Raw genomic sequence first — 18,371 nt, 5'->3', positions numbered from 1 at the left:
CTTAAACTGCATTTTTATGCAATTTTTCTTTTGTCATTATAGAGCAAATAGGTTAGTTTTCAGTAATAATTCTTTAGAGGCAATACTCAAAAAATCCAGATCCCAGATTGAAGAGATTGAAAAACATCGAAATTTGTTTCCATTTCGCGCTGAAAGACACGTGCTTGAAACTGAAGAATTGGAATCTTTTGAAGGTAAAAAGAAGAAATCTGACAATGTTACACTAGCTGAACAACTACACACGCCAGAAACGAGTCCTGATAACGAAGTTAAAATACAGATTAAAAAAAAGCTGTACAAAATACTTACAAAATGAAGAGGAAAGGGAATTTAGATGTGCAGAGGAAGAGGAAACTAATCCCAGATTGAAGCCAGTGTTTGTCAGAAGAGAAGCTTAGATCAAGTGACAATAATTTAAAAAGAAGCTCTTAAACAGAAGAAAATTGAAGAAAATGAAATTAAAAAAGCAAAAGGACATTTTCCGATACACTAATAAGAAAGAACCATTTACTAAACACATTTTGAAAAGTTAAATTTTCTGTACGACCAAAGTTAACCGAATTAAGACTCAACTTTTTAGAAATTTCAACTTGCAAAAACTTCACCATAAAGCTGTAAAGCTGTAGAACTTCCCTAGCGAGAGCAGAATCTTTGTAAAAAGTAATTTGACTGCGTTTTATACCTCCGCGTGCTTTCGACTGTTTTTTGCACAAATATTGAATATTTATCATAACAGTAAAACGACATTAAAGTATCGACAGTCAAAATCTGTTCCATAGAGCTGTAAAACTTTAAAAGGTGACTGAAAAGCAACAGATTAAGTAGTACGTTAAAGGTAATTTAACTGTGTTTTACACCTCCATGAGTAAAGTTTTGGCAGTTTTTTTTTTCTAAAATATTGCTTATTTGACATATTATACATTAGCATTACAGTGTCAACTGTCTACATCTGCTCCATAGAGCTGTAAATGTGAATCAAACGTGATTTAGCTGCGTTTTACACCTCCATCTCTAATAAAAGTATCTGTTACAAAATAAGTAACCAAAAGATCTAAGAAATTGAATTTGGTTTAGTGCAAATCCCAAATTATACATTCTTAACTGGTCTGTCGGCTACAAGCAGTCTTCTAAGAAGTTTAGAATGTGAGCTTCACTTCCAAACAACTTTATTCACACTTTTGGGTTTGGCTTACTACAATCCAGAATGTAAGTAAGTCTATTAACTGATGTTCTTTGCTTAAAACACTTTTTTAAATTGATTTGGACTGTAAATTAAGTGATTTCTGACGTTCTTGGTCAAATCATCACATTTTTGACCCACTACAGTCGAATTTACTTCTATTGGTTTGACTTTTTTGCTACATTCCTACAGAAACATTAAATTTACATTAGTCACATTGACCTAGTACTAGGATTTAAAAATTTAGTACGATTGTCGTTTCTCTTCCTATTAACACTGTCCAACTGGGTTTAGAATGAAAATTAGGCCAAGTTTAACAACCAACAAATTGTATATTTTAACTGAAAGTTATTTAAACACTGATTTGCATACATACATATTTTGATTGCTAGTTTACTTTAAGCATAAGTATAATCGTATACTTCTTTATGCAAAAGTATTCTTTTGTCTTAATTATCCTCGAGTATTATTTCTGATTTCTTAACTGCAGCCTGATAAATGCAAAATTTAAACTGCACCGTTCATTCTGGTGTAACCAAAGAAAGGGACAACAACTGGGTTAAAAAATTGATTCGAACTGAAACCGTCGCATTCAAATTTATCCGTTTACGCTCGAATCGTTAGCCAACGGTAAACGATTTAGGCAAAAACCATTCTAACTTACCTTATTACGAATTTTTTCAATTGATTGAAAAAAACGTACTGTATAATGACTATGTTCAGCCGTTTGTAGAACAGCAGGCTTAAATTATCTTTTGATTGACTATTTTCTTATAGCTTCTTTTCACTGTGGTCGATGACTTTCAGATGCATGTCTCTCTTTCATCCTGTCTAAATCGGAACAACCAGATGACTGAATGTTTAGACGTGGACTTCCAAATAATCCTAAACGTTTACTTAATAATACGAGACCACCCAATTGTAAACCGCTAGACAAGAATTCAATTTTGAACTTGTAGTCGAGTTCAATTACGCCCCTAAATAAAATTAAGATATATTGTCCCTCACAAAATCAAAAGATAAATCTCTAAAACTAGCGAATGCAGACAGCTCATTTACTTTGTAACGAGGAATTTCGGCTGCAGATTGGGACGGAAATGAAGGGAGAATTTTCCTTCGTCGCTCGTCTCAAAATAAACCAAGTCCTAGGCAAACCTTTAACTCCTAAATTAACCGGCTTTTTGATAGTTAAATTGGAACATTTTAACGTGAGTTATCCTACAGTGCAATTTATTCATTGACGGAAAATGTTCCGCCACAAGTTTATTAACAAAGCTTTTTGCATGTTGAATATGATGACTTCAAAGTAAATTGCCTTTGAGCGCACGTAACTCATATACGTGGTGCAAAAAAATAACTCTTTTGGTAAAGTTAGTGGATTGAAAGAGTGGAAAAATTGAACTGATACAGCAATAACTAACAAGTGGTAAAAAAGTCAGTTTTAACCTTAAATCTGAATGGAACAATTAAACTTTTGAGCACTTTAGAAAGTGGCTCTCTCTGTCCAGATCCATTAACTGTCGAGATTCGGAACCTGAAATTCCTCAAATAGGATCGATTCCATTTCGTCTCTGTCTGTGGGGAGACGAATTTGAGCAGATGGGGTGAAGTGTGTTCCGCTTGGGTTTTTACTTTAGAGTTTCAAGATTTAGAGTCGAGGATTTAGACTAGCATACAGATTTATTACTGTAGTTTGTTCACCTAGAATTAATTACTAAAGTAGTGGAAATGATTGCGCTTTTCTCTTCTGTCTTAAAGAACAAGTTTTTCCGTGTTTGGTTTCAAAGATGTTTGTAACATACATTTACTTGGCATACCAAATAATGGACTATTTGCTTATAATAATTTAAAACATTTGCAGCAGGGTATAAATTCCAAAACAGGGCTGAATAACATCATTAAGCCAAAGTATAGCATAAATATTGCAAGTAGCCTTGTAATTCAGATTTTATTACTCAAAATATTTAATTTTTTGGGAAATGTGAACAGTTCGGTAATTACAGTAATTGTGTTATTATATGATTAATAACTTAATAACGATTCAAGATAAATAATTTATAACGTATATTTTATAAAACAAAAAAAATGAGCTTTAATTATATACAGTGTGTTATATTTAAAAAATGTTTCTTTTTGGTGTTTTACCCTGTAAACTGCGAGTAACTGAAAATCTAATAACATCATAAGAAAAGTTGAAAATATACAACTGTACAACATACATCATAACTGTGATAAGTGTCAAAAGACTATTAAAGACTTCTGCCAATGTTAAATGTAAATAATTTCTGTTAGTTTTAAAACAGTTTTGAAAGGTTTCAAAGCCCTCTGGCCCTTTCAAATCATTCTTAGAGGCTTCTGGAAATTTTAAATGATTTTCGAAAGGTTTCAGAAGCTTTTTGCACTTTTAAAAGAGTCTTGGAAAGCTTTAGAGGACTTTGGCCCTTTCAAATCATTCTTAAAAGCTCCTGCCAACTTTAAATGACTTTTGTATTTATAAAATAGCTGTAAGAGACTTCTGCCAATTTTAAATGACTCATGAAAGGTTTCAGAGGCTTCTGGCACTTTTAAAACAGCTGTTAAAGATTTCTGTTAGTTTTAAAACAGTTTTGAAAAGTTTTAAAGCCCTCTGGCACTTTAAAATAATTCTTAAAGGCTTCTGGCAGTTTTAAATGATTTTCGGAAGGTTTCAGAGGCTTCTTGCACTTTTAAAATAGCTGTTAACGACTTCTCGCAATTTTAAAAGAGTCTTGGAACGTTTTAGAAGACTTTGGCTCTTTCAAATCATTCTTAGAAGCTTCTGCCACCTTTAAATGACTTTTGTATTTTTAAAATAGCTGTAAGAGACTTCTGCCAATTTTAAATGACTCATGAAAGGTTTCAGAGGATTCTGACACTTTTGAAACAGCTGTTAAAGATTTCTGTTAGTTTTAAAACAGTTTTGAAAGGTTTCAAAGCCCTCTGGCACTTTCAAATAATTCTTAAAGGCTTCTGGCAGTTTTAAATGATTTTCGGAAGGTTTCAGAGGCTTCTTGCACTTTTAAAATAGCTGTTAACGACTTCTCGCAATTTTAAAAGAGTCTTGGAACGTTTTAGAAGACTTTGGCTCTTTCAAATCATTCTTAGAAGCTTCTGCCACCTTTAAATGACTTTTGTATTTTTAAAATAGCTGTAAGAGACTTCTGTCAATTTTAAATGACTCATGAAAGGTTTCAGAGGATTCTGACACTTTTAAAACAGCTGTTAACCAGTTCTGGCAATTTTAAAAGAGTCTTGGAAAGTTTTAGAGGACTTTCGCCCTTTCAAATCATTCTTAAAAGCTCCTGCCAACTTTAAATGACTTTTGTATTTATAAAATAGCTGTAAGAGACTTCTGCCAATTTTAAATGACTCATGAAAGGTTTCAGAGGCTTCTGGCACTTTTAAAACAGCTGTTAAAGATTTCTGTTAGTTTTAAAACAGTTTTGAAAAGTTTTAAAGCCCTCTGGCACTTTAAAATAATTCTTAAAGGCTTCTGGCAGTTTTAAATGATTTTCGGAAGGTTTCAGAGGCTTCACTTTTAAAATAGCTGTTAAGGACTTCTCGCAATTTTAAAAGAGTCTTGGAACGTTTTAGAAGACTTTGGCTCTTTCAAATCATTCTTAAAAGCTCCTGCCAACTTTAAATGACTTTTGTATTTTTAAAATAGCTGTAAGAGACTTCTGTCAATTTTAAATGACTCATGAAAGGTTTCAGAGGCTTCTGGCACTTTCAAATAATTCTTAAAGGCTTCTGGCAGTTTTAAATGATTTTCGGAAGGTTTCAGAGGCTTCTTGCACTTTTAAAATAGCTGTGAGAGACTTCTGCCAATTTTAAATGACTCATGAAAGGTTTCAGAGGATTCTGACACTTTTAAAACAGCTGTTAACCAGTTCTGGCAATTTTAAAAGAGTCTTGGAAGGTTTTTGAGGCTTCTGGCACTTCTATAACAGCTGTTAACCACTTCTGGCAATTTTGAAAGAGTCTTAGAAGGTTTTTGAGGCTTCTGGAACTTTTAAATTATTCTTAGAGGCTACTGCCAACTTTAAATGACTCTTGGGCAGTTTCAGAGGCTTCTGGAATTTTTAAAATAGCTGTTGGACACTTTTGCCAATTTTAAATGACTCTTGAAATATTTTAGTGGCTTCTGGCACTTTTAAAACAGCTGTTAACGACTTCTGGCAATTTTAAAAGAGTCTTAGAAGGTTTGAGAGGCTCTGGCGCTTTTAAATTATTCTTAGAGGCTACTGCCAATTTTAAATAACAACTAATCCATATCTTTAAATATTGAATTCAAAGGAAGTTATTAGAATAAAGACAAAAATAAAATATGTATTGTTAAGATAGTTTTTAAGAGTTTTTGGTTGGTTAGGTTAGTTTAGATTTCTAGTAGGTAACTACTTTTTTCTGGGTTTCTGTAAGTTGAAGCTTAATTTAAAATGTATGGCTAATTTATTTTTTGTGTCAATCTATGTGAAAATTAAATTAACATTATAAGAAGTCAATGTTAAATATTTTATCAAAATGACATTTTTCAAATTTGGAGTCAGTTTGAGCTTATTAGTATTAAACAATTACAAAGCTGAATACTAAAGATTGACAAGCTATCTGGAAATTTGTTTTTGAATAAATATCCGCTGAAGTTGTGGATTTTAATATTTTTTAGGGTTGCCTGTAAAGTCAAATTTGATTCAAATTTTTTTTTGAATTAAATTAACAAAAAGGTACATCAATCATACAAGGTGATCTAAATAGAAAAGAAAATAATCATTAATTGATCTTCGTAAGTATCAAATTAATCATATTACAGAATCTCGTATTACATTACACATTACATTAACATTGATATTCTCTCAGTTGGGAAGTGTTTGCGTTATTTTGTGCTTACATCCTTGATCACACTGTATAGGGTACCTAAAAGAAAACCGTATTTTTAAAACTCTTAGCTTCCAAACTCGTTAAAATGAAAACAGAACTTAAGCCCGGAGACTAAATAATATCCGTTTTAACGTTTATTAGTAACGAGTTGGACTGGTGACGTTTTGTTAAAATGTTTTGGGATTTAACCGATCAGAAGTTATTGGCTCTCCGAGGCCATCTCATTTTTAATTTATCGGCTTTTCGCTGTCGCTGGACTGAATAATCGTTATGTTATTTCACATCTCCAATTTAAATCCGTGAGACAAAAAGAATTTTCGGGATTATCGGGAAAATTTTATTTCAGGAAACGTCAATAAATAACCGCCGATTAACTGCAAATTGACATGTTATTACTACGATTTTCGTCAGCTATTATAGTTTTGGTAGTTGATCCAGAACAGATTTCGTGATAAATTGCCCCCTTCGATAAGTCAGCCGTTTAATTGCCTTTCGAAATGTGAACTGTGCGTGCCAAAAGAAAATATAACGTAAAAAAATAATTTGTTAATGTAGAATACACTGGTAGTGAAAACACGAAATTGCGTATTTAAGGTCTATTGTGATTGATGTTTCTCAAACCCGGTTATTAAAGAAGTGATGTATGCGCCCAAAAATTGCCTCAAACTAAAATAGCAATTTTACCAAATTGTTTACATAATTTAAAATTGATTCGATGACGTTTTGCCAGTGAAATGCAAATAATATTCATCTGTGTGTGGGTTATTAATTTCAACGTTCCTGCGAATATTAAATAGCGCACTTTACCTATACATATAAAATATCCGATATGTATAAAATTCGTCAAATATTTCATCATGTTGCGAAAATGAACTGTGGTTTTGCATATTCGTACAATTTTTTTGTTTCTATTGGATTTTAATGTGGTCGTTAATTTACAAAATTTGGTTTGGGCAACTAACTGTATTTTTGATAAAATGTTTCAAAATTAACCCAATTAATCCCATAAATCAATAATAAATCGTCAGATTCAGTTTACTATTAAATTTCTAAATATTAAGTTTTTTCAAAAACGATGTTCTAAATTAGATAACAGGCAGTATTTTCACTAAAAAAATTTAACAAATTTTCTTATTTTCTTCTGTTAAAATATGTTGTAACATGGCTGTATAGACGCCACTGGTAAAACTGACCAAAACTTTTTTCAATGCAAAACGTGCCTCTTCGATAACATTATGGAATTTAAGTTCCAAGTTTAACATGATATTCTGAAGGTCACGTGACTGTTTTTAAAGAGGTATAAATGGAATTTCGATTTTAAGTTCTAAAAATTGGCTTCAAACCCTTACAAATTAAAATGAAAACAAAAAAGTGAAAATTTTCATAAAAATATGAAAAGTGTAAATTCTGTCTACTAAATCAGCTTTCATGTTTTTTTTTTTTGGAACAGGTTGAACGACTTAAGTGTCGAAAATTAGGTTCAAATCCATCCCCAAATTTGACTTGGAGTCAACAAAAATGTCTTCAAAACCATGAAAACTGACTTGGACGCTTACAACTTCTCTTTTAAGTCAGTTTACATAATTTCGAAATAACTTAACAATACTTTACTGTTGAAAATTGGCTTCAAAACCATGAAAAGTAACTTGGAAGTTTAAAATTTTTCCTTTAAGTCAGTTTAGATGATTTTCAGACAACAACATAACTTTAGAGTTGAAAATTTGCTCCAAAATCATGAAAAGTAACTTGGAGGCTCAAAATTTGTTCTTTAAGTCAGTTTACATGATTTTCAAACCACTTAACATAACTTTAGAGTTGAAAATTGGCTCCAAAATCATGAAAAGTAACTTGGAGCATTAAAATTTGTCTATTAAGTCACTTCACATTGAATTTCAGACAGCTTAACAAGACCTTAGAGTTGAAAATTGGCTTCAAAACCATGGAAAGTGACTTAGAGGCTTAGAATTTGTCTTTTTATTCGGTTTACATGATGTTCAGTTATCTGACAATACTTTAGTGTTGAAAATTGGCTTAAAAAATATGAGAAAGTTACTTGAAGGTGTCACGTGACTGTTTTTAATATCAAACTGATATTTACAAAGTTTTATGAAAATATCTGTACTCATTTTGAAAATTTAAATAAATTTATATTTTTTTTGTCTATAATTCACCATCCTGTATTTTAATAACAACATATTTTTGTACCATATTTTCTATAGTAAACTACAGGGTTCTAACTATAACATTTCAAGAATTTTATCTAGCTTAATCTCTTGTTATAGGAACAAATGAAATTTTTGCATATTTCTTTACAATTTACTTTCCAATTTGACGAGCTACTTTAATAATCATTTTTCAATAAGGCATTATCAAAACTGTACCAGAACTGAAAGTTTATGTGTAAAATATTATGTGAGTATAACCTAAATTTCACCCTCTTAACGCCAGAAGAGGTCTAAAATTTATAAATCTATTAGTTAACAAACCAGTCAAAACTACATTACAGGTTGCGCCACTGGTTTACCCACGGCTATAAACTATAGTATTGCGGTAATTTCTGTCTAACCCTAGGCGTTTAAAGGCCTACCTATCGACCAGACCTAGGTCCGCTTTTTTTTCACGGTCAAGTTTACCAACAAATGTGACGGAACCTCTTTAGAACTCGCGTGTTCTCGGGTCAACAACCATGCTTTCTCGACTACCAGGCCTGAGGAAATTGAACAATATCATCGTTCTATTAGCGATGTTTGTTAGTTTTTAAAACAATTTGATTGTCAAACAACATTAAAAAGTAGTTACAGAATGCACTTTTCAGGTGGTCACTCACAAGCCATATTAGGAGCACTAGTCTTGACATAAATAATATATTTTCTTTCAGTTAACTACACTTCAAACAACCAACCATAATGGGAAGAAGCTTTTACTATGTTTTCCAGCACGGCCATTAGATTCTCATGCAACTGCCATTTGAATAAATATTTAGTGTGGTGTTTGTTTTGTTGCAACTTTTAATTAACGTGTAAACCATTGTTGTACTCGTGTGCTAAATCATATCAAACGAGGTCACATTTTGACTGAAAATTTTCAGTTGCGTCTTATGCGAAAAGAGGTGTAAATGTAAAACGTCTCAATGCCTCAAAGCGTCTACAAAACGGCTTCCAAAGACATATTCTATGACATATGGAAAGGAATAAAAATAAGTCGACAAACCTGGTATATAACAGTCATACACACGAAGCAAAAGGCGTTCTACTTTTTCTTCACTTTTGTTGTTCGCTCCTTAAGAAAACTTTTGCAATATGTCAAGGAAATATTTCTTTTCGCAAAACACATTTTGTGGTGTAGATTTGTTAGCGTTGAGGTGAAATATCATCCGCTTTTCTTATTTGTCGGCGAGGTTTTCGACGACCAGGTGGAAATAATGGATAACTTTGGTTTTTATTCTTCATGGCTCGTAATATTCCGGGAAGTTTAACAAGGGAAACGCGACGTTTGCCTTAAGGCAATAACCGCCATGATTGGCTAACGAGACTTATTAGAATGCATAATCTGAAATTATTATATTAGCCAGTTTGAAAAGGTCGTGTGGCGAACCCCAAAACCAATAATAAATCATGTGCCTCGCAGCTGACGGCCGTTCAATAGCTCCGAAAACATTTTAATGACCTCTTTTCTAATAATGAAAAGTTGTGTTTTAGACCTGGAAGAGTCATGTGCGGTGTGGAGAGGGCCTTATGCGGTGGGAGCGAAATTGATATAATGATCAAATCAAAATGGAATCTTAAAATAGCAAATAATTTCAAATCGATGAACTATTTAAAGAATTTCAACTCGTTGACAGTGGATTAAACAAATTTAATACAACTGTTGCAACTTGATGGAGATTCTTAGTGTTAATACCACTATATTTAAGAAAAAATAATTATGAGTTCTGTCTGAACTAAAGTTCAGTAAACTCCGAAACCTTCTGAGGTTCTATTAATGAATCTACTATGTATCTCGTTCTAAAATGGAATTCTGCATTTCTAGAGTTGAAAACTTGGAAATAAAAGCGGGACAAAATCCCAAATGCAAATGATAATACAGTACGTCTCAGAGCTAGTGGCAGTGACGTAATAAATGTCGTTCCTTTACCATGTAAACTGAGCGAGATGGAAATTTGACGTCATTGACGTATGTTTTTAACAAATTTTTAAATTTGTAAATGTTTGGGGCTGGCGCGTTCAGAAATAAGTCTATGTCCGTAATTTGACAATGTGTCATCTGATCAACACATTTAAAAAAATCAACAGGTGTCACGTGACAAACTGTCAAATGACAGTGATTCACCGGCGATATTTTTGCCGTTGTAAACTGTTAATTTTGATTTTTTTGAGGTTGTTTGTTGCAGCTGTAATTTGAATTTTTTGTTTTAGTTTTTACTTCTGTATAGTTGAATTTGTAAATTTTGATATTTCAAATACAACTATTTTCATTTTATGTCATTTTGGCAGCAAAATCATATTCCCAAGATCAAAACTTACCGTACTAAGTTTTAATTGAATAGTACCAAAATGGCGGCGGTTATCCAGTAACCACGCAGACACTAAGAAAAAAACAATTTTCAGGTACATTTTTGTGCGATTTTAGAACAAATTCTGAATAATTGGCTTATTTGAAATATTCGACATGGACACACCATATGATAAAACAAAGTAAATGAATGGGGTTATCACGTGACGTTGACAGCACCAGGCTAGGTTATACCGTTTGGCCGCTAGAGGACGTCAAATTTGATTTTTTTTTTCGAATATTTTCATGGATATCTCGGAAACGATTTTACTTAGTGGTGCAAAACTTTTACCACGTATACATCCAGATGGGAGACAACTTTTACTAAATATGACATTTTTCTGTACAGACCACCGCTTGACCGAATGTTAGAAATGTGACTTAGATTGTCATTTGTCAAATCACTTTGAGCAAAGTCCAATATAGTCGCCTTAAAGATCCCAAATTTCAGTCAAAAATTTGTGATCTTTTCAATCGTCCATAACTCGCTTATTTGAAACATTCTTTGTACATTTAGCAAAAAACAAAAGAAAGCTAATGGATGGGGCTATCACGTGACGTTGACCTGATTAGGCTAAGTTGTACCGTTTGGACACTAGAACCCATCAAAATTGACTCTGTAGCCGGTTTTATGTTTAAATCCTTTATTTTAAATTAATAAAACAGCTACACAAAGTGTTCTACAACTGTCAACAGTGTCAACTGTCTTTTTAAACGTCATTCTCAAGTCAGATAATGCACGGCAACCCACGTTACCACTATATGTGCGTCGGGCTGCATAGCTCTGCATCTCTTTGTTTTCGTTGTTTCTCTTGAATATCTCAGGAACGCCTCAAGTTAAAGGTCTAACATTTTTACCACAAACGCACCTCGTTGGATGGCTGGCAAACCACAAAACATCAAACAAGAAAATCTTAAGAACTAATCTAAGACATAAGTGAATTTCAATAGGACGTTATTTCCAATTTTGCTCAACTGTTTGTTTATTGAAATGGCTTTTTAACTCGACATTTTTATATTAACCATTGAAACTACTGACCAATCTATGATCTATAAGTTTCCAAACCATTCATAATAAAATACAAATTACCAACATTTCCAAAACACAAGAAATGTATTTTTTATATTTTGTTGGCCTGAGTTTTGATAATTAAAGTTCGTAACCGCAAAAAAGTGAAAAGGATTAACATAAAAATTTCAGTCAGTGTGGCGTGACAGAAACTGTTTAATAAATAAAACGTTCCTGGCATTTTCCTAATAACTACAAGGAAATTGGTATAACACCGTTGCTTCTACTGTTGTTCTTTTTGTCACGATACAATATCACTCAGTTGATGTAAACAGGATAATGCATCCAGTATTTGTATGTGAAATTAAATCAACAAGCATCGAAAATAGACGCGACAATGAAAAATCTCGACTGTTGTTCTAGTTAAAGTAAACAGAACGTTGTATTCTCACCCTTATTTTGTTCCTAACACCTTCGAGCTTTAAATAAGGCAAAAAAAGCTTTAAAACACATGTTGAATAGCAACCAGCTGCAGAATTACCATGAGGACAGATGAAAGTTTAAACGATTTAAACGTAGAACTTTTTTACTCTGTTTATCCTTAGAGAATGCTTTTAATGGTAATTTAACGGAGCAAGATTGGAATTATATAGTTAATGCCCTTTTGTTTTCGCCACTGCTTTTGTTAGGATCGAGGGAAAATCTCCCAAACCCTTTATTGTCATATTTACGAGTGGTCAAACACTTGAAGCTGCGACTTTCCTGCTCTTTTATGACAATTGGTAAGTTTTTATTGGCGTTGCTTGGTACTTTTCCAGATTTTAATGGACGCGATTTATTAATATAGTAGGAATTTTATTCTCAAGCTGAGCATTTATTTTGCCATTAAATGAAATTTCCGTCAACTCGAATAAGTTCAAATTTTTAGTCGCATAGACGAGAAACTCCCAAAATATAATTGAAAGAAAACATGCAGATTTAGATGTGGTCACGCTGACACCTGTCAGTATCGGTGATTTGTTAAATTGACAGGTTTACTCTTATTTGTACTCACTACGATCTTTAATATTTATGAGGAGCACCTTACTTCGTTAAGATATTAAGAATTATCTTCTTCTTTTGAGGATTTTAGCTTCATCTTTGAAGTTTTCTACAGCTTTATCTTCTCCAGATTGCCTAACAGGCATATTTAGGTTTCTTCTTATTTTTAAACTGCTTTCTTCATTCAAATGTGTTTTTACCTCCTATACTTACTGCTTGTTTCTTCAATTTGCTACATCTTCGAAGCCTTCAACCAACATTCCAGATTATTATTATTTTTTAATTGTTATATTATAAATTCCATTTTTAATACTAAAAAGGTTATGTGACCATTTGCACCTTTATTAAAATAGTAACGTGACTTGTCAGGTGACGTTAAGGATAATATTAAAACCGAGGGGTGTGACACTTCAATAATATTTGGGTCACTCACCAAATAATATTAATAATATGCAATAATCTTACTAATCTTGATAATACGACATAATCCAATAATATAGTACATAATTCAATAATACTAATAATAATCTGAATAATACGAATAATACCCCATAATATAAATAATACAGCATAATCTTGATAATACCACATAATCCAATAATATAGTAAATAATCTGAATAATACGAATAATGCGGCATAATATGAAAAATCATAAAGCGGTGGGAATTGTTGGTTATTAAGAATAAATATAAACATTTTAAACCAACTAAACCAACTGAAGATTGAAAAGTGTAGAAATAATTATGCAGGTATGTTTTTTTTTGTTTTTTTTAAAGATGATAAATACATTTTGCCAAAATGTATTTATCATCTTTAAATTAATAATTTATGCAATTACATATTAAATTACTAGCGGGTGATTAAATAAGAAACAACATGGGCAGTATTGAGGAAATTGAAACTGATACATGTTCAAAACAAAAATGAAATAAAAAAATATGACCATAAAAACCTGGATCAAAACACATTCAAAATATTGAAGTGATTGGTTCGCACATCTACGTGAAACCAGTAGTAAACTCGGATTTTGTTATGACAGCTTTATTTACTGATACCATTTTTGTATTCTAAATTATAATCTAAACAATTTTTAACTTACTCGTTTGCGCTTAAACTTTTGCGCTTTTGTAATATTATTGCATCATTAATATAATATGTAATAATCCAAGTAGTAAAGAATAATCCTTAATAATACGCTAATCAAGCAATAATACGTATAATATCAGTATTATTTGGAATAATACAATAATACTGACATAATATCAATAATATTGAATAATCCATAATAATCCTTATATTACCATATAATATCAATATTATTTGGAATAATACAATAATACGGGTATAATACCAATATTATCAATAATATCGCATAATATTGAATAATCTATGATAATCCTCGTATTATATAATATGGGCCCAAATTTAAGAGAGTGTCACACCCCTCGATTAAAACTAAAAAAATGGTCACGTGATTTGCCAAATATAATTTTAAAACGGTCAGACTACTTTTAGGATTTCTACTATTATCTTGACCATTTTCACTGTAAAAAAGTTCAAATTATCAGTTCAAACTGAAAAATTGTCACTTAATCTTTCAAATAATATTTTGAAAACAGCCATTTTATCCTCAGGATTCTATTTTAACGTTAAAAAAATGTCACGTAACCTTTAAAAATAAATTTGATGATTGAAAAGAGTCTTGTGACCACTTTCACTGTAAAATTAGTCACGTGGCTTTAAAAATATCAGTTTAAACTGAAAAACTGTAACGTGATGCATCAAATAATATTTTGACATTTAAAACACTTCAGGATTCTATTTTGACGTTAAAAAAGAGTCACGTGATAATACTACTACTATACAAAATTAATCAAAAAAGGCACATAACTTTTAAGATTCTGTTTTAACGTTAAAAAAAGTCACTAGACCATTAAAAATAAATTTGACGGTTAAAAATCGTCACATGGCCATTTTCACTGTAAAAAAGTCACGTAATTTTAAAATGATGAGTTTAAACTGAAAACCGATCACGTGACACTTCAAATAATATTTTTGACGTTTAAAACGGTCACGTGATCTATTCCGTTTTGAAGTTAAAACTTTAAAAGGAAATTTGATTATTGAAAATCGTCGCCTGGCCATATTCACTGTAAAAAGAGTCACTTGACTTTAAAAGTATCCGTTTAAAATAGAAAAAGGTCACGTGACCCTTCAAATAATATTTTGACATCTAAAACGGCATTTGACATCAAAATATCTGTTTAAACTGAATAACGGTCACGTGACCCTTTAAATAATATTTTGCCATTTAAAACAGTCACGTGAGCTTTAAAATTAAATTTGATGCTTGAAAATAGTCACGTCACTTGGGACCCTCTTTAAGGAGATAGAACGCAAAATGTGATAGGGTGCACCAGCTCTGTTATTTGAGGAGTTACAAAAAAGTGTAAATAAAAAAAGTTGTAGGAATTTTGATCATCTACAAGATTGTAATAAGGTGTTTTTGCATTTCATGGTCTCCTTAAGGAGTTACAAGGCAAAAAGTGACAGAGTGCACCTAACTGCTTTTTAAACTATTTCGACTGGAAAATAAGGTTAATCACTTTTAATGTAATATAGTTAAGATGTGACATTTCTTCTTTTCTCCTGTATTATTTCAATATTTCTACATTTACATGAGGCTTAATGAGAAATATTATTTACATGGCTTATTGCATTTTCGTATTCGCTTGTTCCCTGTTGATTTATAGTAAATTTGTGTTTTTCCAGTTTATACAGCCTTCAAAAATCTTTCTTCATTCTGTAATTGATCTGCAAGTGGAAAGTTTATGAGTTTCGGGGGTAATATCCCTAGTGCATTTAATTTTTCCGGAAAAATTCGGAAAAACGAGGATTTTTAAAACCACTCGCGCTCATGCTATTTGTTAACACAAATTACTTAGAAACGAATATTCCAATTTTTCCACAGGAAAAATTAGATGCACGAGGGATATTTGGTAAGATTATTTCCTGAGTTAAATAAACATTTTATTTTAATTAAAACAATAAGAACAATAATTAATAAGAACAACCACTTTCAAGCTAGAAAGGGTAACACTATTCTTTATGTTGTTGTGAGGAGTGTGCAATTTTTTCGATTTTTTTTCCGGAAAAACTGCTGACAGCTAAGTTGACAGTTGATGACAAGTGATTTTTCCACTTAAAATTTACATTTGTTATACTAATTCTTGATAGCGATTGGTCAAAATTGATAGGAAGGAAATAATCGTATTAATTCAATTAAAAGAGAATATTCCTACACAAAAATAAAAGTGCTTACAGGACTTAGATGCATAATACAGCAAATTAATTGTTGATTTGGAGGTATAAGCCAGGCAATACCAGAAATTTTATTTCAGGAAAACGTCCTAAAATTTCAACATTTCTGTAAATTTGAGTGGTGGTTTCTCTAATGGAGAAAGTAATAAACTTACACTCAAATGTAACTTCCTTGACATAGTTTATAAAAAGGATACTAAAGGGGTTGAGTAAAAAAGTTCAAAGCACCGAAACTACTATACCCTGTAATAAAAAGTGAAGACAGCTTTCCTAAAACGTCTCTTATCAACTCCAGATGGCCGTCTAATATTTTTATCTCCTTCCCTGACCTAGACTATCGCACCTTTTTATCCGTAATCGTAAAGCCGGCCTTACCTTTAAAGTGCCACACCATTGCCAATGTTCTGTTGCCTTTACTTTAGACCCGCTTATATGCTTTACTTGTATACTCTGTTCGTGTAATCTTGGGGCATTTGCAATTTGTTGTCCTTACCCAAATTGAAAACCTCCCGGTCGTGAGTAAAGTGTCTTTAAATGGTTAGATTGATTTACCCCAACATTAGACAGTCACGAAGTTTGGGGTTAGTTTAAGAGAAACGTGGTCGTAAAATAAGAACAGAGTATAGGAGTGGTTCAGTTCTTAACCGATAGTGGCGCAGTTGTCGGTAACGGTCAAACCGGTTGCCAGTTGAAAGTTGCCGCGCTTTATTTGTCGTAAAGCTCCGAAGCTGTGCGGATATTTGGGTTTTCGAGCAAAGTGACGAGAAACGCGTACTTTCTCGCACATTGAGCGCGTTTTAAAGTTGGTTTTTCCGCCCGGACACTCTAAAAACAGCTCTACAGTGATTTGTGCTTTTTTTGTGTTGTGATTGATGTTATGATGATGCTGTAAACAAAAACTGTATTTTTTGGTTTACCCGGCTGCCGGGCCTAAAACACTCGAATGGATACTAACTGTGCATAGGGAAACCGTTGATATGGGGTGTTCGATCCTCTAAGGGATTCTAAAACGACTTTTTGGTGTTTTTGTTGGTGGAAGGTTTTAACGGACTTTCGACAATCGCAAGTATGGATTTGCGCTTTGGGATTTTTGTAATTTTCGCTTCAATAACAGGTAATTTATTTTTGTTTATTTATCAGAGCAGTAAAGCCACTTTCTGGGATGTTACTATAGTTTTACATATAGTAAGGTTAAAAAAACAATTTTAAAAACCCTCAGTAATGCAGAACAAACTAAACCTACCTAAAAATAAAAAAAATAAAAATTACAAACTCACACTTAAATAGATAACAATTAAAACAAGTCTAGTTTTAAAAAAATTATTTTGGACACTGAGTAAGTTTAAACTAAAAGGGAATAGTTAAATAAACCACTAAAAAAAAAGAAAACTAAAAAAAATGCAAAACTAAAGTCTTAAAAATACAAGTATCTCAGAGACATGGACAGTCGCATAGGTGAGAAACCCCATTAGACTCAAAAATAACTATTTCTGCGCAATTGTTGTGTGATACAAGGTCTTTTACGATAATTTCGTTAAATTTCAATCAAGAAATAACCATTACATACAGGGTGGTTTGAATGAAGCAATATCTAAATTTATTAATGCCTTTAAAACATTTGTAGATGTAGTAAGAGAACTTACGTTTAGGTTCCTGGAGGAAGCACGTTTTGTCATCTTTCTAAATTTTGCCAGTGGCGTCCCTATTAAATATGTTTAAATAAAATAAGAAATCAGCTTTTTTCTGAAATTTCCAGAATAAATTTATGTGTTGCCAAAAATCTTGGAACCATAGTTCATTAGCAAACTAGAGGTAGTTTAAATTGTTTGAACTATATCAGTTGTATGTCTGTAAAGCATTTCTATTTATCAGTTAATACTAATAATATTTTTTTTTAGAAATGTTTTATATACTTACTGAATAGGCAGGTTAGGTTAATATTTCGTTAACTAAACAAGGCTAATAATGATAACTGCACATACAAATATTAGCATTTTACTGCAGAAAACAGTGTAAACTGTTATAGGTGTTATTTAATTTTATATATCAGTTTAATGAATTCAACCTTAAGAAATTCTATTTTAATTCACTTTTTACAATTATATCTATTTTTTTTTACAGGTCATACAAGATTATTTATAGTAATAACACTTGTTTTGAAAACCAAACATTCAGTGTGTTGACACTTAAAACATATACAAGATTATCATTATCATACAGAAATATATATTGATAGGTATATGGATAGGTAATTACAAATACTGTGTTTCTGGCAGTTCAAATTTTGACACCGCTTTTCTCACTGACTGTACTAAATTTTGTAATGTTTTTTCATGTTTGTGGATAGGAAATTTAGTGAGGATTCCAAAAATGTG

At 31.9% G+C, this 18,371-nt stretch overlaps 1 protein-coding gene across 3 annotated transcripts in view; it reads left to right on the top strand.

Annotated features, from left to right (window-relative positions):
• Positions 1 to 16,683: 16,683 nt before the first annotated feature.
• LOC145735071 (contactin-2-like) overlaps positions 16,684 to 18,371 on the top strand; it is a 117,682-nt gene continuing 115,994 nt past the window's right edge. For 2 of the 3 annotated variants that reach the window (XM_081988786.1, XM_081988785.1), the window contains exon 1: positions 16,693 to 17,110. In XM_081988786.1, the coding sequence (XP_081844912.1) occupies positions 17,065 to 17,110 (46 nt within the window). In that variant the 5' untranslated portion in view covers positions 16,693 to 17,064. Of the gene's footprint in view, positions 17,111 to 18,371 lie in introns of all 3 variants that reach the window. The other variant, XM_081988787.1, reaches the window with a different exon arrangement.

The sequence above is a fragment of the Ips typographus genome, linkage group LG11 (genome assembly GCF_016097725.1).
Source record: "Ips typographus isolate SLU linkage group LG11, UJ_Ityp_2.0, whole genome shotgun sequence".
In the NCBI taxonomy this organism is placed as follows: Eukaryota; Metazoa; Arthropoda; class Insecta; order Coleoptera; family Curculionidae; genus Ips; species Ips typographus.
Note: the sequence above shows the minus strand (reverse complement) of the source record. Positions and strands in the feature narration are given on the sequence as shown.